Source organism: Pimephales promelas, chromosome 1, assembly GCF_988280905.1.
Source record: "Pimephales promelas chromosome 1, fPimPro1.hap1.1, whole genome shotgun sequence".
In the NCBI taxonomy this organism is placed as follows: Eukaryota; Metazoa; Chordata; class Actinopteri; order Cypriniformes; family Leuciscidae; genus Pimephales; species Pimephales promelas.
Window position 1 is genome coordinate 49737965 of NC_142769.1, and position 21304 is coordinate 49759268.

Sequence of the window (21304 nt, forward strand, 5' to 3'; positions counted from 1 at the left end):
TTAACTGTTTATTTCCGGCTGCCGTCGCCGTTCTATCAGCAGCTGTTGCTTAAAGTCCATAGTGTGTGAGAGAGAGAGACTGGGAGCTCGTGCACGTATCCTGAGAGAAAGTGACTTCTGAAAGCTGTATCCAGTGGAAAGAGTGGGTCTATAAACTGTAGCCTATCCACAGTGAAGCTGTTTTCAGTGGAAAGAGGATTACTACATCTGTATTCAAGCTGTGTCCAGCGGAAAGAGTAACCTATTAATTATCATCTGTTTCTGTTGCCTTTTTGATATTTTTAGTTAATGTTATTTGAGCGCGACAAGGCGCAGTAAAAGAGCCTTGTAAATAAAAGTGCACGAGTTCCAGCATTTGCCGACCCTGTGTCTCCTTCCATCACCCACACACAACGAACCTGTTTTGCATCACACTATTCAAATGCCCGAACATGCACCAAAAAGCTTAAGTCAGTCAGGGAGGATCGGAAAATAGGGCTCCCCCGAAAGCCACTTTGTAATTCGAACCCTGATGTAAATGACTTATTTTGAATCACAACGGCGATTATGTGTTGTCTCAAGTGAATTACCAAATGATATAGAAAACAAGTCAATAAACTGAGGGCAAAACGTGATACTAAATTCATCCGGAATGGGCTTTATGCACAGCGGCACTACTTCCTGAACTTCAGCCAGCTCCTTGTTTCCTGTCTGCCATTATTGGGCAAAATTGATTAATTCAGGTGTGTCTGATTATTGTTGCCGTGACTACTGAGGTCAAGCACACCTGAATTAATCAATTTGTCCAATAATAGCAGACAGGAAACAAGGAGCTGGCTGAAATTCAGGAAGTAGTGAAGCTGTGCATGTCAATTGACTTGTTTCTCCAGCTTTCCTCTTCTTCAAACGATATTTGTGGTGATTGTTTATTTTCTTGTTCATGTCATCATGATAAAGTCAGCGGAAAAGAAGTCGTTTTAAATTTATGTAGTTGTTGTTGTGGTTAACTTTATTCAACTTATCGATCAGCATGATCACCTGTGCTCATGTGGGAATGTAAAGTTGGGGATTTTAACATGGGAGTCTTTGGGATTGACTCTGCGTCCCATTTTGCTTACTTATACGACGCCCTAAAAGTATGTACTCTTTTTGTGAAGAAAAAGTACATACTTTTGAGTGTGTAGCAAAAGAGTTGGCAAGCTTTGGGACATACTATCACGTCGAGATTGAAGCCCGTTTTTGGCGATATTTTTGCACTTCCGTCCCTGACGCGCAGACTCAGGCAAATACACCTGGCTGCAGCCTGCAGATCGGGGTGGGGCTACACCTGGGGCGGGGCTACACGTGCAGCCCCGCCCATAACAATTCTCATTGGTTAGTGACAAAGTGATGACGTCGATCGAGGCGGGACCGCACTAGGGCGGGGCTGCATGTGCAGTCCCGCCCAAAACGCTTCTCATTGGTTAGTGACACAGCAATGACGTCACGCGCTAAATCGCGCTCAAACCTCTCACGTAGATTTAATTTAGAGCTAACTGTATATTCTGTGATTAGAACATAGAGACCACGGATCATTTGTTTTTCTCCTGCTCTTACAGCAACACATTCTGGTGTGACATCACGTATCATTGGCTTGAGCCTTATCTCCAGTCTCTCTCCAGTTTCACTAGATATAACATTACATTAGGAGTTATAATGAAAGACAAAAACTAAGAAATGATTTTAAACACTTTAATTATCTTGGGTACATTTTTCATCCACAAACGTAAATGTTTAAAAAACACAGTCTCTATTTACTGTCTTCAAGAGAGAATTTGCATTGTAGCCCATTACAAATCCCTGTGGTTCATGAAGAAGCCTCGCTCTCTCTCTCTGTATGTATGTATGCATGTATATATATATATATATATATATATATATATATATATATATATATATATATATACATATAGGTGATATATAATTTTTTTGTGCTATATATATTGTAACGGATTGACCTAATTGACTGGGGTGCCAAGCAGGTTTTTCAAACCTACTATATTTTGTTTAGTCAGTCAACCTTACAAAGGATTCAGACATTTAAAAAACAAATAAAGTAGAACCCTTAATTTGTGGATGAAGAATTAACAACAAACAGCAATAGGCTAAATTCATATAAACTGTTATTAGTTTTTGTTGCGCAAGATAACATTCAGTGAGGAAAAAACAATAATGTTTCACAAATGGAAAAAAAAACAAACAAACAAAATCAGAAACCAAAAGTTCTTCAATTTATAAGAAAAATATCCCAACAACTCAAATACTCAATTCCCAAGTCTGGGTTTCATTTAGTTCATTTACCAGGACAAGTATTTAAACAAAATCAGATCAGCTCATTCAAAGTCAGATTATTTTGCTTTCAACTCATTAAGGGTTTCACAGTTCACATTAACAGCTCTTGACCAAGTTCTCAATTCAGCATAGTTTTTTTTGTACATGCACTTAGACCTTTCAGAGTCCATTCAGGCCAGCAGTTGTGCAGTTGAAAAACCACAGTCACAAAGTCTCATGCCAAAAAGTCTCAACTGGCAAATCCAACATAAGAATATGAGAAAAGAGAAAAGAAAAAACAATACTTGGTTGGTTTGTCCAGTCAGTCAGTTAGCGAAATGATCAGTCCTCCATTGTTGTTTGAACCATTGGTAGTATCTTTGAACATCCAAAAGAACCATAAATCCCAAGGCAAATCAACAAAATGTTCCTTTTACCTCACAGGGTTTTTGTAGGGATTAACTTCCCACATCTTTCCACTGCACAAGGTCTTTTTAAACTGCCATCTTCCAACTCTTTTAAGCCATGTGCTCCACACATCATGTGACTCAGTGAATCATGTGACTTAGAACATCATGTGACTGAGAACATCATGTTCGTCACAATATATATACACCACGCTGAAAGCACATGCATCGTATTTGAGTTAACAATTCTGGGCAAGGCACCTCTCTATTTGTCATCCCTACTTCATGCCGCTCATAACACCTATCACACAAGATCAAGTAACTTGATTAAATTTAGTATCCCCCCTACTTCTACTACCTTTGGACATAATGCCTTCCGCTTTGCATCAGTACACGACTGGAACATACTACAAAATACCCTGAAACTTACATCTCTGATCCCAATCTCCACCTTTAAGCAAAACCTCGAAAATTACATAGTTGACTCTTGTTCCTGCTGACAATCATGAACCATATTTACACACTTATTTAAGCACTCTATTCGTTTTCTTTTTCCTCTTTGTTGTCTTTTTTATTTTTATTTAGCTGCTTGTTCTAAGTGTTATGTGTTTGACTATGTACAGCTGTACATTATGTTCTTATTTTTTCCTGTTGCCTCTTGGCCAGGTCATGTTTGTAAATGAGAAGTGGTTCTCAAACATTTTACCTGGAAAAATAAAGGAAAAATTTGAAATAATACTTTTAATAAAATGATTAAGTATTAAAAATCTCTAAAGTAATAATGAAAGCAGCAAAAAGGAGTAGAGCACATATCCATAGTTTTAACTATGCCTGATCCAAGTTCAGCGTATAAGGAATTACAGAGTATTGTGTAATATCTTTGTAGTTTTTCACATTCTGTTGCACTTCACCATGTAAATAACAAAATAACTGTAAACATTAATGGCACCTAAATATATTTCTTATTTTAAGCATTCCTCTGTAATAGTTATATGTGCATTATATAGGTTATTATAAAACATTTATGCCAATAAAGTTTGAAGTTAAAATAACTACATACAGTACATTGTCAATCTCTGCAAACCATATTATGCATGCAAACTAAAAAAAACCAAACTCATACCAGTGATAACTTTTATTTCAAAACAAGTTTGAAAAATTGTGTAAAGAGATATTCAGATAATCACCTACACACAAATACATGCAGACACAAACACACACACATCATGTACACACACGTACACTCTCACACAATCTAATCAGCCTGAAATTCCCCTCCATCATTGAAAAAACTAGCCCTCAACCTCCTTCACGGAAGAAAATGCACGTAGGACTCCCCTTCTGCCATCACCTACACACCTAGGTGGGCAGTCCTTGTGTATTTCAGTAGTGCAAGCACAGTCAACGAGGGCACCTGGAACTCTTGCACTCCAGTTCACAACACCTAATTTAGATAAAATACAGAACAAACAATATTGAATCATTTTGAAGAATGGCATTATCTGTACAGACTCATACAAGGAATTTCTTTTTTATACATTTTAAACATATTATATAGGAAAATGTTAGACAAGATGCACTTGAGTGTTATTGGCTTTGTCTGTAGTACCTAAGAGACTTAATTGTTTATGAAGAATATAAACTCTAAATAAAAACTTTAATTTGGCTTGAGCAAGCCTATCCTAAAAGTTTTGAGGGCAATATAGTTTATCAAGCACAGATGAATGGATATGACAGAAAGGTAGAGATAGATAGCAGTAGCGGTTCTAGGCACGGGCGAACCGGGCAGTCGCCCGGGGCGGCATTTCTTCATGTCACATGGGGGGCGGCACGAGCAGTTAAAAAAAATCCTCTGACTGTGCCGCGAAGTTTTTCTATTTTTTACCATTTTGATTCAATTATTGGCAATGGCGCCCTGTTTGCTGAGAAGGTGTCAAGGGGATCTCCTGATTAGCTTTTTGAACAAGATTCTGTGTATGTGATCATTTTGGTCACTATATTATCTAATAATTTTCATAATGATAAACTAAAATCAACTTTAATTATGAGTTTTTACAGTAGCCTATAATATGCATAGTTTTTATAATATGCATACCCAGATAACAAACTGACATTGAATCAACGTGGAAACGACGTCTCTCATGACATTGAAACAACGTTGATTTTGCTCATCGAATTAACGTTGAACCAACGTCAGACGCGGCATTCTTCAAAGCTAAATGAACATCAAAAATTGGTTTGCTTTCATAACGTTGAAACAACGCGTTGATTTCAAGTTGATTTTCCGTTAGTTTTGAAAGAATGACGCGTCTGACGTTGGTTCAACGTTAATTCGATGAGCAAAACAATGTCAGATCAATATTGTTTCGATGTCATATTTCCACGTTGATTCAATGTCAGTTTGCTATCTGGGTAGTGTGTGTGGGTGACGCTCGAAGGGGGTCTCGCCTAGGGTTGGGTATCGAGAATCGAGTATCGATTGGAACCGAGACTAACTTTTCGTTTTTCCCGGAATCGTTCAAAAGTAAAAATTTCGATTCCTAGTTTCGATATTCACAGTCCGCCGAGCGGAAGAAGAAACAGCTGAACAACACCAACGAAGAAGCGTCTACCGGAAGTGTTGGCATAACCACGCGAGTCGAACATGAGTACCTTACGTTGGCGATCCAAAGTGTGGCTTCACTTTTCTAAAAATAACGAAATCTTGGCAAAATGCAATTTTTACAGAAGGAGTATTTCCTTCAGAAAGGATTATTTCTTTCAGAAAGGCCGTTGGTTCGCAAGGTTAGCTAAACTTTTTTGACCCTGCCTCTTAAAAGAATCCGAATCGAGAATCGTTAGGAACCGGAATCGAAACAAGGAATCGGAATCGGAATCAGAATCGTTCAAATTCAAACGATACCCAACCCTAGTCTCGCCCTGGGTGTAATTCAAAGTAGAACCGCCACTGATAGATAGGCACACAGAGATGAATAGATAGATTAGGATAGCATAGAAAGTAATTTTTGATGTGGTAATACATCGGCCATATGGCATGCTGGTGTACTGCTCATACCCCCCTCTTGCTTAACACAGTTGTGTACATTTTTGCAGGGGGGAATGGATTTATAAAGTAAATTGGTTTGCTTTCCTAACGTTGATTTCTAGTTGATTTTCCGTTAGTTTTGAAAGAATGGCACGTCTGAAGCCCCGTTCACACCGCCAGCGATTTTGTCGCTGTGTGTCGCTAGGCTCTGTACTGTGATGTCGCTTGTGGGCGTTCGTAGTGCTGTCGCTCTTGTGTTATTGGTAGACTGCACGTCTGGCCATATCTATACAAAAGACCATCACAAGTGATATATAATTTTAATTTGACTGGGAATAAATTACTTTTAAGGCTAAAAAGAAACCATATGCTGTTGGGAGAGTGTTTTTATATCTCCACAGCTGTGTTCAGTGGATTAAATCATTTACTAGATCAACGATTCAATCAATGAACAAATTAAACTCACTCATACTGTCACAAATTATAAAAACGTCATTCGAATTTGACAAATAATCAATTTTCTTGTCCCTAATAGTCAATGTAATGCAGGGGAAATTGTAAAATGAACTGCAGCAGTGCTAACGTGCATCATATAATTACAACACTCGAACTATAACGTTAAATGTATGAATTAAACTCACTGTCGACAGTTTCTTTTATTATCCATGTATGTGGTTACAGTCAAATCATATAAAACAGTGAAATCGTCCTCAAACTCTTTCTTTCTGTCTTGCCTGCCCTGCACTCGAGACGGTGACGTGAGCTGAGCTCCACTGAAAGTCTTCTTTCCTATTGGTTGTCGCTCGCGAAAATCGCTTCTCATTTGCATAAAGTTGAAAATTCTCAACTTTTGTCGCTTCTTGTCGCTTGACACGCCCACATTCTGTCGCCAACGGTCACTGTCTCTCGTGTCGCCGGATGTCGCCAGCGCTCCATTGAAATGAATGGGATCTTGTCGCTTTGTCGCTGCGTGTCGCTGGCGGTGTGAACGGGGCTTGACGTTGGTTCAACGTTAATTCGATGAGCAAAAACAGTCAGAGCAACGTTGTTTCAATGTCAGTTTGCTATCTGGGATGATAAGCAAAAAAACATATACGTCTTTTTTATCTTTATTATTTTATCTTTATTTATACCTCTTTATTATCCAAAGTGACTTACAACTGAGGACTAAACCAAGCGAGTCATCGTGAAGAGGCAAAAACAACGCAAGAAGTGCTCAAAATACAAACTTCAGACATTGCTCGGAGTAGCGAGACTCTTCGGCTCGTTGAAGACCACACGAGCTGCAGCGTTCTGGGCCCGTATCCCTAAAGAATTTTTGTACAAAAAGTGGCTCCTAGCGGCCAAATTCTGAGAAAGTTCTCAGAGTCATGACATTTTCTTAGAATTTCCCCTAAAAGTGACACGAAAATCCCGGTTAATATAAAAGCTATTCCTCAAGATTCCTAGCGCTTAAAAGGGCTCCTAAGGCGAGATCTGCTAAAGCTTCACACGCCAGCGACACGCAGCGACAAAGCGACAAGATCCCATTCATTTCAATGGAGCGCTGGCGACATCCGGCGACACGAGAGACAGTGACCGTTGGCGACAGAATGTGGGCGTGTCAAGCGACAAGAGACAAGCGACAAAAGTTAAGAATTTTCAACTTTATGCAAATGAGAAGCGATTTTCGCGAGCAACAACCAATAGGAAAGAAGACTTTCAGTGGAGCTCAGCTCACGTCACCGTCTCGAGTGCAGTGCAGGCAAGACAGAAAGAAAGAGTTTGAGGACGATTTCACTGTTTTATATGATTTGACTGTAACCACATACATGGATAATAAAAGAAACTGTCGACAGTGAGTTTAATTCATACATTTAACGTTATAGTTCGAGTGTTGTAATTATATGATGCACGTTAGCACTGCTGCAGTTCATTTTACAATTTCCCCTGCATTACATTGACTATTAGGGACAAGAGAATTGATTATTTGTCAAATTCGAATGACGTTTTTATAATTTGTGACAGTATGAGTGAGTTTAATTTGTTCATTGATTGAATCGTTGATCTAGTAAATGATTTAATCCACAGAGCTGTGGAGATATAAAAACACTCTCCCAACAGCATATGGTTTCTTTTTAGCCTTAAAAGTCATTTATTCCCAGTCAAATTAAAATTATATATCACTTGTGATGGTCTTTTGTATAGATATGGCCAGACGTGCAGTCTACCAATAACACAAGAGCGACAGCACTACGAACGCCCACAAGCGACATCACAGTACAGAGCCTAGCGACACACAGCGACAAAATCGCTGGCGGTGTGAACGGGGCTTAAGAGCTTCAGTGGCTTGGGAGTTCCCCTAAGCAGCTGCACAAAATGTCTTTTTTTCCTTTTTTTCTCCATTTTCTGTGTTTGTAGGATATTTGTTAACAAGCCTTTATAAATAGACCAGCCAGCAATCACAGACATTGATAAAAGCTGAGCCGTGTTACCCTCGTTAAGACCACACTGAGTTGTAACGTTGCAATTTCTACTTCATTAAAGGACAACTCGGGCGCAAAATGAACCTTTGGTCTAATTACACATTGTTACCTAGTCAACCGTTATCAGAGATTTGTTTTCATGATTGCCGAATGTAAATAGTTTTATCTCTAAAAACAGTTTAGTTTATTAGTTTAACAGTTTATTACCACTAACAAGACTCAAAATAGCCCCACAGTAACACGGCAGCATAATAAGGGTCCCTACATTAAAAAACCGAAGCATTGAGAACTTTGTCAGTGTCCATAAAGTTTAATAAGAAGATATTTTATACACACAGTCAACTTCACGAATACAGGAAGAAGCCATCTTAGAAAAATAGTCTCTACCAGTCGATCAACGAGCGCCGATCCAAGTGCGCTGAACTGTGCAGAATCTCATATGATCCGTTGTTTCCAGAAGAAACACAAACACAAACCGTTTACTTGTCTTCAATATGTACATGTATCCTACTGTTCACGCTCACCTTATCACCTTATTCACATCTCATCACTTGGATCAAAGTTCGTAGATCGACTGGTAGAGACTATTTTTCAAAGATGGCTTCTTCCTGTATTCGCGAAGTTGACTGTGTGTATAAAATATCTTCTTATTAAACTGTATGGACACTGACAAAGTTCTCAATGCTTCGGTTTGAATGTAGGGACCCTTGTTATGCTGTCGTGTTAGTGTGGGGCTATTTTGAGCCTTGTTAGTGGTAATAACAAGCAATTTTTATTTGTCATTACTCTATGCCCTATCTACTAGCATTATACTAGTGTTATAGGCTAAACTGTTTTTAGAGATAAAACTATTTACATTCGGCAATCATGAAAACAAATCTCAGATAACGGTTGACTAGATAACAATGTGTAATTAGACCAAAGGTTCATTTTGCGCCGGAGTTGTCCTTTAAGGACAGCCCCTTGAGATAGGCCATCTTGTTTTCAATGGGGTCCATATGAAAGTACAAAATATACCAGCTAGGATATTAATATGAGCAAATAAGACACGAATCATTATTTGAACAGGGTGTAATGAGCTTAAGTTTTCACATAGATTCTAACCCCTACAGCTTACTATTCATTTTCCAGATATTTTCTTGAATGTGTAATTTTATTTACAAATACAGTCTGCATAAGATTAGAGTGTATAATTATGTTTATTGATTTGAGGGTACATCCTTTGCTCATTATCACCAAAAGTTCATTTTCATCAAACCTGTAGGATCAACCAATCATGGCTTTTGAAATGATGACTCATACCTAGCAACGGGGTCAACCACACCTCCTCACTAAGATAGGATTTTCCATCCATTCCTTGCTCAGAGTTCACTGAAAATGTTCTGGAATCACTTCTAAGCCAAAACTCCTGGCAAGGAAAAGGTTTTTAGGTTAAGATACGGGCCCTGGATCATTTGTAGAGGTTTAGTAGCACATGATGGAAGTCTAGTCTTTATCATGCTCAGTTAGGAAAGGCCTGATCTTCCTGATGTTGTGCATGATGAAGCTGTCTTAGACTTTACCTATTTTCTTCGGCACACGTCCTTTCATAAATGAAACTGAGTGGCTCAGATGCCAGAAGTCTATGGAGACTCTTTTGTTCAATGGTACATCCAATAACAGAAGATTTGTAATGTTAATGTTGCGCAGACATGTTATCAGTGGGTCCTATAGCGGGAATATAAGCACAAGACTCACCCAGAGCAGGATCTGGGTCAACAGGGGACATCGTCACCAGTCACGGGACTCTTCATGCTGGAATCACATTTGTCGGGGGAAATCTGGAACAGCATATTTTCAGACACTGCTTCTGATTTATGGGGATTATAAAAAAAGGAGTGGGAGGATTTTTACCAGTATAAGCAGGTTGTTACATCAGTGTTCAAACACCTTATAAAAGTGAATTTTGCATAATAGGTCCCCTGTAAATGATCTCAGTGTGGCAAAGTTTTGAATAGCGCAATGAACACGTGCATATGAAGAGAAACCATACTTTTCAGCATGGTAAGGGTTTTGGTCTGAGGCCTGGCTCGTGAGAAATGCTCGAGGACTGTGTGTGTGTGTGTGTGTGTGGTTTGGGTGCTGGGTGCACTCACTGCCAAATGATTACCCCCTCCTTAAAGGGATAGTTCACTTTGAAATTAATTTTTGGTATGTTTTATCCTACCTCAAGGACATCCAAGATGTAGGTGTCTTTGTTTCCGCAGTATTTTCAATTTTGATATTTTTAGGTCAGTCATATAATGGAGGTCTATGGTCACCACCTCAAGTCCAAATTAAACATGATTTAATGACTCGTAAATGTAAGTATGAATCATTATTAAAGTTATAAAAGTTATTCAGTCATTAGCAGTGAGTGATTTGTTTCTTTGTTGTTATAGGCTATAGGCAATATTAGGCTGCTGTCACTTTAAGAGCTGCATGGATCCAATATACTGATACACATTTTATTACAGACCCACAACTATTTAGCTTAACTTAAGACGTATTTATTTAACTCAAGACGTATTTATTTATCACCACAATTTGGAATTGTGCTGATTTGAGTTTTCTTTTGCATCTTCTCGCGCTTGATAATTGGCAAGGCTTAAAAATCTGTGCGAACGACAAACTTTCGTGACGATGCAGCGCAAGTGACAGTCCCGTCGTCTGTCCCGAGTCGTATTTAACTTAATCCATTTTTAATTACTCAAAATAATTCTATATTATAAAGTAAATAGTAACATTACTTACATTTGGTGTCAATCAAAAACCATCAGACCTAAGAGGATTATATGTTTGTGTATACCTTCAGTATCAAACTGACAGACAAAAACTTGAAAAAAATCCACATCCGTCAGTTGGGATCAGTGGACAACAGAAATATTATCACACAAATCTGAAAGGATCATATATATTTATGAAATCTTATATAAACATAAAAAACACGAAATCTCAGGATAACAAAATTATGATATGTTTTTACACTACTTAAACTGAACGTACGGTTAACAAGTTTAGACAGGCTTCACGCAGGCACGATCATTTAAATATATCAAATATATCAATCAAACACATTTGTAACCAAATTTTAAATAACAACATTGTTAGTCTGCTAAAGTAAACGTTTCCAACGAGATTCGATTCTGGATTGTGTAACGAAAGTGTTTCCCCATGAAATTGACTTTTTAATGTCACATGTGAACCTAGATTGGAGATTTCTAGAAAAAAAAGCCTCTTTATTACACACAAGTTCATACTGGAGAGAAACCACTCACTTGCCTTCAAGAGTGGAAAGAGCGTCTCTAAATAACCAAACCAAACACTGGCACCAAAAGCCACGAGTCCCGGTTTGTCTGGATAGCATGAGCAAAAACCATTTCTCCTGGAGCTTCTCAAACTGAATGACTGAGCAAGCACATGCTAACACATGTTAAATGCTAACGCATGGCCTCTATCTAAATGTGGTAAAGATTTCACTAACCATTAGCATGTAAAAAAGGGCCACGTCTAAACACATCCTGATGTCAGCTCATTTAAATGGTATTAGTGAAGGCAAGAGTTACAGACTTTACTCACCCAGAGTCTAACAACTTCCCAATTTTTTTGTGATAGTTTTGTACATTTTTCTCCACATTGTGACCCTGTGGTGTCCTGAAAAATCAACAGCCTTCAAAAATTGCATATAAAAACAAAAACAAATTAGCAATAAGATTCTTTTTTTTTTGTCAACTTGTTTTCTTTTAATTAGGACTGGATCTTTGAAACTGATTTTAAACTTTTTAACCTTGAAGGGTTAAATAAATCCTGGTTTAGAAAGACAGCATGGTTGCATGTGGTTACATTTCCATCTGCAGTTCCGCTGCGATGAACCATTTACATGTCCAGAGAGCAAAACATTTGCAGATGAAAAGAGTCTGAAAGCTCTTCAGAAACCATTCAAATGAAGGCCTTTAAATGTGAGACGAGTGAAAGAGAAGAGACTTTCCTCTGGGAACAGGGACAAACACACACAGGAAAGGTCCCTTTGTACACAATGGAAAATGACACAAGCTTCAAACTTAGTCAACTCTGTACACACACACACACACAAAACCCCAAGAAAATTATCAGTTGATAACCACAGATGCATTATAAAACATACATCAGAGAGATGTTTTGTTTTATACGATCATTCAAATGAAAGCTGATTATTATAAATTATGACTGCCTATAGTTTACTTTCATTTCATGAATTGCAATTTAGTTCAAAAATAGATGTGAATGTGCATTTCACTTACTTTCACACCCTCTCTGCTTTACGAGAATTTATAAATGTGCATTTCCTGGAAAACAGAGAACACATGCAAGTAAACATACATAAACCATTAAAAGGTGAAAGTTTACTATTCAATATTTGACAAAGTAGTCAAACAGATAAATGTATTTGTTCATTCATATTCAAGATGAGAGTCCGAGATGTCCATAATATCCATTCTGTGCTGAGAATTAAAATGAGCTGCTCATCTTTACGTAAACGGTACTCAAAGGGAACAGAAACCAGTTAAAAACCTAAAAAAATGTTTTTGTGACACACCACACAGTGTTTTCCCCCTTCTGAACCTTTATGCAGTTCTCTCTCATGGTACCGTTTCATGTGTGTGCGTGTGAATCGAGTCAGTGTGTCCTCGGGCAGGAAAGTCTGGCGCTGCTGCTAATGACCTGTGCAACCACAGGAGAAACCATACATGTGTCCCACTGAGTACAACCTCTCGCTGCTGTGCAACTGCATTATTCGTGGATTATGAGAACTTTAAAGATTACAATATGCGCAAAATTCGCCTTAATGTTACTTTCATGCAGGTTACAGACCATACAGTTGCCCCAAACTTGCACGTAGCCTCCGTGAAGTGCATTATAAAATCGTTTAATTTGCCAGCACTGACAACTTTAAGCTGTTATTGATGTTTTGCAGCGCAATATTGGACCGGAAATGTAAAATTAACGGTTATTTTCGTCAGGCTTGAGCTAGCATCCTGTAAAGTAGTGCGTAAGATTACATTTATTTTAATGCATGAATTATAGCAGAATAAGAGAGAGAGAGAGAGAGAGAGAGAGAGAGAGAGAGAGAGAGAGAGAGAGAGAGAGAGAGAGAGAGAGGGGGGGGGATTTAATTGAATTGAGAGAGAGAGATGCATACCTGATTCTGTCCATCGTCTCTCTCTAATAACGAATTTCAAAATGGCGACGTAACCCTCTCATTGGTTATTGCTGAGAGAAATATATTGAGATTCAGCAACGAAGCTATTTTATAGTTAAGTCAATGGGGAGTGATAAGAAGTTTGTGTCCGTGAACGTTTCTGAAAGCTCGAAAACAGCGCATTAATATCACGGTTATTCGACTGATTTGCACTAACTAAACGGTTTTGCACACCTACCAGACAATCAGAATCGAGTACTCCGACAGACCATGGTATAAATAGTTGTAATTATAAATTTTTTCCCTTTCTTTGCCACCGTCATCATTATCATCATCACCAAACAAAACTTTTCAAACATGTTTCCGAAACACTCCCCATTTGCATCTAAGCAAAGTCTTTAGTCAAATAGGTTATGTAAAACATTACAAACGCAAATTTAACTTCTCGTGACACCTCATTGAATGAAGTTGAAGATGATGGATTTCATACTCCCTGACTGGATTACATACGTTTAACTATGATGCAGGTCCGTCATCGCCATACGCCGTCTGGGAAAGCAATGCAGTGCAAACACAGGATCTACACTTCATTTAAAACAATTTAATCTTTACATATTTGTCGTTTAATGTACAATCAAATCACCAATCATACGTAAAATTCTCCATATTGTACAACTCTAGCACTAGTATAAATAAAAAAATGAGATCAATATATAACAACTTATTTTCTTCATTGATTAACAGAGGAACATCAAGGGTTAATGAGAACACAGAGGCCCCGCCCACACCTATCACATCAATCAGAGGGGAAGGGTCACCATGGGAACAAAGCAAAAGGACATAACTTCACCAAATCTGTAACAAGACAACACTTTGGCCTTGTTTTGGAAAAATGACATGCTAATATGCAATTTAAAAATTTGATTTCAGGAAAAAAGATGTAGTGCAAATGGTAGGTTAGAATATGCAGTTCGACAGAGAACGGGGCACAGCGATGGCGACCACAAGAGTCAAATCTGCGCAAAACTGCGCCGTGTGTTTCCTGAAAAACAAAAACAAACTGGAGGAGCCAACAGCAGTTATCCGAACAGTCACATCTCTTCATCATCGCTTTACCAGTGTCGATAAGAAACCGTGTAGGCTTTGGCATCTCCAAAAACATTCCAGTTGGTTTAGAAACAGCCTGTATTTACATGTTTTATATTCCCAATATTTCATTAATTGTAATGAAAAAAAAATGTGTAGCATAATGAAGCCTGCTTTTTGGACCACTTGTGTCATATGCATTTTGACATTGACAATTTGGCGCATTAGAGACACTATTAATTTATTTACACAATTTAAGCATAAATTAAGATGGTTATTTTAATTTCAATGATAAGAACGAGACTTTCTTGCACTACAGTGAGGAGAAAATGCGGGTAAAATATGCTTTACTGTTATGAAAATTGGTCAAAATACAAAATGTTAAAGGTCTCAAAACAGGCTTCATTGTTTTTATGCAAAACGCTTTTTTTTGCATAAAAATGGGGGGGGGGGGGGGTATATGGAGGCTTGTTTTCATCACAGAATAAAAAATAATAAAAAGGTAATTACAACTTATCTCTATAAACTTACAATTCTGAGGAAAAAAACGTTTTTCCCCCCTCGAAAAAAGTGACTTTATAACACAATTGTGAGAAAAAAAGTCAGAATTACGAGAAAAAAAGGGCGGATTTGAGAGATAAGTCGTCAGAAATACCTTTTTATGTTTTATTCAGAACAGAAACAAGCTTTCATAGAAATACGACCTGGGCACTTCTTTCCGAGATTTATAATTTCGCCTTTTCTTGGCCGTCAAATGCGTACATATAAAATGTGTGATTTTATGGTTTAATTTCAACATTTGATTAGTTATGAAAGTATGAACAGCAGTAGAGACCATTATAATCACAATAATGAAATAGGAACATACAGAGCCAACATTTACCGATTTGAACATTAATGCTTGTTTGCAAACTTAAAAAACAGTTGGTCAAGTCACATTTTTTAATTTTCAAACTATTAGAGTTAGTTGCGAAACATTTAAATATAGTAGCCAGGATAGCAGCTGTAAAATAAAAGTCTTGGTTTTTCATTCCCAGTAGCCCAAATCTTCATGAAGACGTTGGTCGGCTCGCTGACTACAGTCCCATTGCACTTTAGACTGCCCGTCGTAGTGTCGAGGATGAAGACGAGTTTCACCCTGTTCTCCTCCAACGTCCTTTCGCTAGGTAGCGCGTAACCTACGTTTGATCATCTCGCAATATTGAATACTCATAAAAACCACTTGCGTTGGCGACGCATCCACACCTCCGGGACGCTGAACCCGTCTGAATCAGATCCTGGCTGGAATGTTGTTGTGCGTTCGAACACGATTTCTTTCCTGGATCTCTCACACACACACACACGCGCGCGCACACAACAGGTAAACAATGCTATAGAGTCCATTTTGGGGTGTTTGGGTGAAGGTGAAGGTCCCTCCTCGCATTGCAAGCGGTTCATCTTGACCTTTCACCTCATTAGGACATGTTTTCTCAGGCTGGAGGCGAAGACGTCAAATAAGCAGGATCCGACGGCGGAAGTAACCGCGATGTTTTTTTTTTTTTTGCATGCGCGCGTGAGAGTTTAAAGAAAGTTCCTCCGAGGCTTGAGCTTTTCCCAAGCAGATTCATCGAAAGTCTTGTGCAAGTAGCCAGAGGATGTGGCCAGGTTCGGGTCCCATCCGGCCGAGTGTTTAGTGTGTTTAGGGGCGTGTGGTCAGAGGGATGGATTGTCCAGTAAACGGACCTCCTCTTCACTCTCATCTTCCTCGTTTCGGGGAGAGGAGGACGCTAGTTGAACATTATGGACTCGGGATCTTGGTTTGCCATCTGGGCCATGTGACGGAGGATATCTTTTTTTGTAATAACACCAAGGAGGCGCCTACAAAAAGAGAGACAGAGAAATTTACCATGTGCATTCGTGACCAGTGCGGAGAGAGAGCCGACATCTTTTTCTGTTGCCAAGTTTCGCAGGAAGGACCCGATGAGAATTTTGGTACAATGGCTTGAATTGGCGAATCAAATCTTTGCTCTAATTTGTGATGACTCCAACCCTCGGTCTTGGCAACAGACGGCTGACAGTCTCTCTCTGTTTGAAGAAGGGCAGAGAGTGTGGAAGACGACGCCGTGTTATTTAGGGCGGGAAACGCTACGTTATTTCTATGAGCCGACAGCACCTACAACAGCGAGAAGCAAGTGTAGTGAAACCGAGTGAGTGAACGCCTCCATCCCATCCACACACTCTGGCCTTGGTGAACAAGAAAGTTACAAATTCAAGAGCATATTTAAAGGATGCACGGATATCGTGCGCTTCATTAGTTCACAGTGTTGGGGAACGTCACTTGAAGAGTAGCATCACAATATGACACTTCTAGTTGTGTGTTGCTTAACGTTATGCATAATAATACTCATAATATTAGTAAATGAAATCAGTTTTGTGGTGTTAGATCACTCATTTGCAGCAAAGACAGTGTTGTGTAACTGTTGTGTATCAAAACTTTATTAAAAACCCGATTCATTACAAGAACACTTTCGGTACTTATATTCAGTAATTCTGCATGAAAAAAGTAGTGCCGTCAAACGATTAATCGCGATTAATCGCATCCAAAATAAAAGTTTGTGTTTACATAATATATGTGGGTGCACTGTGTATAATTATTTTATTTATATATATATATATAAAAATACACACACATGCTTGTATATATTTAAGAATTTTTTTCATGTACTGTATATAGATTTATATATAATTTATATTATATATAAATATAAATAATATTTTTTTTTCTTAAATATACATGCATCTGTGTGTATATATATATATATATATATATATATATATATAAAATAATTATGCACAGTGCAACCACATATTATGTATACAAACTTTTATTTTGGATGCGATTAATCGCGATTAATCGTTTGACGGACCAAGTAAAAAGTAGCTTGGACATTATAGTGTAAATTTAAAAAAAAAACGCAATATTTTGTGTAATTAACAGCCTGTTACTTTTAAAACAATGTGATTATGTTACATGTTATTTCTAATGTTTTTCTAAATGAACAAGTAAACAAACACGGATTTAACTTTTGAGAAAGGCGCTCGGAAAAAGCGACATTACTGCATTACTGTAGGTGTTACGTCACTCGAAGTATTAAAAACATTACTAAAAAGTATTTAAAAAACAATATTTACATTGTTACTTTTCCACTGCGTTTGTATATTTAGTGGTGTAAATGTAACTTGGACATTGTTAAGTCAATTAAAAAAGTAACAATATTTTGGGTAACTAACTAACTGTGATTATGTAACGTTATTTGTTAACACTTCGTTTTCATAAATGAATAAGGTAAACAAACACTAATTTCTCTTTGGAAATATAGGCGCTCACCAGACATTACAGTAGGCGTTACGTTACTCGAAGTAGTAAGACGAATTACTAAAATGTAAACATTATTAAAAAAAAAACAATTAACTACACCACATTGTTACCTTTCCACTGCTAATGTTTATTAGTTTAAAAGTGTATAAGAATAACAAGGGAATTTAGCGTCAATTTAAAAAAAGTAACGTACCGGTAATACTTTTAGAAGTAACAGGATGCGAGTCATATTGTGATTACGTAACATTATTTGTAACGCTTTACCTCCAACACCGTTTTGGTTTTCCGTACCCAAACAATAATTTCTCTTGATGAACTTAAATACGCTCTTGATTTTGCTTTCGAAAAAGGGAGTTAAGCTTGATGACAGATTGCATCACAGATGAAAGGTGTGACAATTTTGACGAGAGCCGGAAATGCGAGAATCCATCCAAACTAGAGGCATGAAACGCTCGTGAAACGATTGTCAAACCTTTGTGAAATGCTTGTGAGATGTCTGCGGACAGGAAGAAAGTGGAAACCAGACAACTGAAAGAGGACAGGGTGTGATTGAGATTGAGGTTTAGGGGACAGGTACTGCTGACTACATACTACAGGAACTGCTACCGTTCTGGAGTCACATGGTAATAACACAGCATCCTAGTGACAGCTACTGTGACTACAAAGATGAATAGATAATAAATGATCTGGTGAATGAGAAAATAGTCCGCTGCACACGACAGTTACTCGCCAATCGTGTCGGGGCGGAGCTGCGCGAGGGGTCAGATGTCATCGATCTGTAGCCCGGCGGACGCAGACCAGGCGACCCCCGGGAGGAATTTAGCATTAAGCAAAAAAAGGAAAACAAACACAAATCAAATTTAGATGAAGGACATCACGGCATGTGTATTAGATGTGCTCAGTGAGTACACGTGCACAATGCAGAACTGAAAGGGGAGGTGCGTTTCTAAGACACCACGGCTAATGTGACAGACTACTCTTGCCTGCTGGGATGGCCGAGGACAGGAGCAACAATCTGAGTGAAAGCAAGTTTTACAAGAGGCATGATGTCTGACTCTGCAGAGGAGGAACGTCCGGGAAGCGAGGGTCCAAAATTTAATGGATCTTTAATCTTGATGCCCGTTTCCGATTTGTAGACGAGATCCTTATTTTTTTGTGGAAAAAGCGACCCATATCTGATATCTGCATTCATAACATGGTCTGGGTGAATACTCGATTCTGATTGGCTGCAGGGTATCTATGAACAGTTTACCGTACGAAATTAATAAATGCGCCGGCTACATCAGCTGTGAGTAACCATAGCAACAGGCAATGTATTCGTTTACAATTTATTGTATCAAAACAAACATCTAGTTAGCCGTTATGAGTGGACTGTAAAATTTCCGTTTGCAAAATAAGCCGTCAGGTGTAACCTGGGAAACCAAGTTATTGTTTGTAAAAACTTTAGATTTCAAAAATAATTAAAATATAAAATCAATCAATCAATGAAGCTAACTCTACTGAAGCTAACTAACTCTACTGAAGCAAGCTAGCTAACTCTACTGAAGCGAGCTAGCTAACTCTACTGAAGCGAGCTAGCTCTACTGAAGCTGGCTAAGTCGACTGAAGCAGGCTAACTCGACTGAAGCAAGCTAGCGAACTCGACTGAAGCTGGCTAACTCGACTGAAGCAGGCTAACTCGACTGAAGCAAGCTAACTAACTCTACTGAAGCAAGCTAGCTAACGCTACTGAAACGAGCTAGCTAACTCTACTGAAGCAAGCTAGCTAACTCGACTGAAGCAGGCTAACTCTACTGAAGCAAGCTAGCGAACTCGACTGAAGCTGGCTAACTCGACTGAAGCAGGCTAACTCGACTGAAGCAAGCTAACTAACTCTACTGAAGCAAGCTAGCTAACGCTACTGAAACGAGCTAGCTAACTCTACTGAAGCAAGCTAGCTAACTCGACTGAAGCAGGCTAACTCGACTGAAGCAAGCTAGCTAACTCTACTGAAGCAAGCTAGCTAACTCGACTGAAGCAGGCTAACTCGACTGAAGCAGGCTAACTCGACTGAAGAAAGCTAACTCGACTGAAGCTAACTAACTCTACTGAAGCAAGCTAGCTAACTCGACTGAAGCTGGCTAACTCGACTGAAGCTGGCTAACTCGACTGAAGCAGGCTAGCTAACTCTACGGAAGCAAGCTAGCTAACTCGACTGAAGCTGGCTAACTCGACTGAAGCAGGCTAACTCGACTGAAGCAGGCTAACTCGACTGAAGCAGGCTAACTCGACTGAAGCTGGCTAACTCGACTGAAGCAGGCTAACTCTACTGAAGCTAGCTAGCTAACTCTACTGAAGCTAGCTAACTCGACTGAAGCAAGCTAATGACTGAAGCAAGCTAACTCTACTGAAGCTAGCTAGCTAACTCTACTGAAGCAAGCTAGCTCTACTGAAGCTAGCTAGCTAACTCTACTGAAGCTAGCTAACTCCACTAAAGCTAGCAAACTCTACTAAAGCTAGCAAATTCTACTAAAGCTAGCAAACTCTACTGAAGCTAGCAAAGTCTACTGATGCTAATGTCTGTCATTGTTTCTATGGTCTTGCGTTATAATAGTAACATTACGCCGTCATGCGAGTGTTTTGTGCCAGACTGCACACACGAGCAAGCAGAGTTAATGTAGTTCATTGAGCGATTTTCTAATAAAACTAAATGTTACTCTTCTGTTTTATGACAAACTGCGACTTTCTTGACTTTCAGAATTATCTTTTAAATTGACAAACCTCATACGTGTAATTCAGGGCACAGTTCAGACGTAATAAAAACATATATCGTCTCTCGCCTTTGAGTACCATACATATTTTTTCCGAAATAAGGTCCCGTGAGCTGGAAGCGGAGGGGAGGGGCTTAGGCTCTCTATTGTACCATTGTACCGCTTACATGGCAGACGCAGACGCACGTATCCGATTCATATATTATATTACATTGTATCAGATATGTGCAAGTGTTAATTGGTTGACTTGACTTGATCCAAGCAATGTAAACGAGGCCATATACTAACTTCACTAAGGTCAACGTTGTTTAAAAACATAATGAATGACATTAACATGAAATGAATGGCGACCCTATTTAACTCTGTTACGGAGAAAGTTAATTGGAGCAAAGGCTCTTGGTAATCTTTACCAAAACCTCCGTTCTGTTACGCAACACCAAGTATTTATGGAAAAAATTCAAGTCCCATTGTAAAGGAAAATGGTTGAATATCCTATTCCACATAAACACAGGCTTTACTTTGACTTCGATAAGCTGTTGATTTTTTTTTTAAGTCTAAGTGACATCAGCGAGGAGCTCAATTTAGTTAATTTTGGACCCCGCGTGTAGGACAGTTCGACCACACAGAGAGGATTGCAGTTCAAGTTGTGTCGCACAATAAATTTGTGCTTTTAGTTTCGAAATGAGATGGGTGGTGTAAAAACTCCTCTGGCAGACATCAGTGAAAG

The 21304-nt window shown here is 38.7% G+C and overlaps 1 protein-coding gene and 1 long non-coding RNA gene across 8 annotated transcripts in view; both read right to left on the minus strand.

Moving 5' to 3' along the window:
• Positions 1-1714: 1714 nt before the first annotated feature.
• LOC148998528 (uncharacterized) lies at positions 1715-13527 on the minus strand. Its single transcript, XR_016168532.1, has 3 exons — positions 12485-13527; positions 9924-12275; positions 1715-4140 (listed from the first exon to the last, which is right to left on the minus strand). It is a non-coding gene; the product is annotated as an uncharacterized LOC148998528 (long non-coding RNA).
• A 437-nt stretch (positions 13528-13964) lies between these two features.
• clcn3 (Cl-/H+ antiporter 3) overlaps positions 13965-21304 on the minus strand; it is a 50315-nt gene continuing 42975 nt past the window's right edge. For 5 of the 7 annotated variants that reach the window (XM_039658628.2, XM_039658631.2, XM_039658629.2 and 2 more), the window contains one exon: positions 13965-16326. In XM_039658628.2, the coding sequence (XP_039514562.2) occupies positions 16162-16326 (165 nt within the window). In that variant the 3' untranslated portion in view covers positions 13965-16161. Of the gene's footprint in view, positions 16327-18553; positions 18604-21304 lie in introns of all 7 variants that reach the window. The other 2 variants (XM_039658632.2, XM_089131149.1) reach the window with 2 other exon arrangements.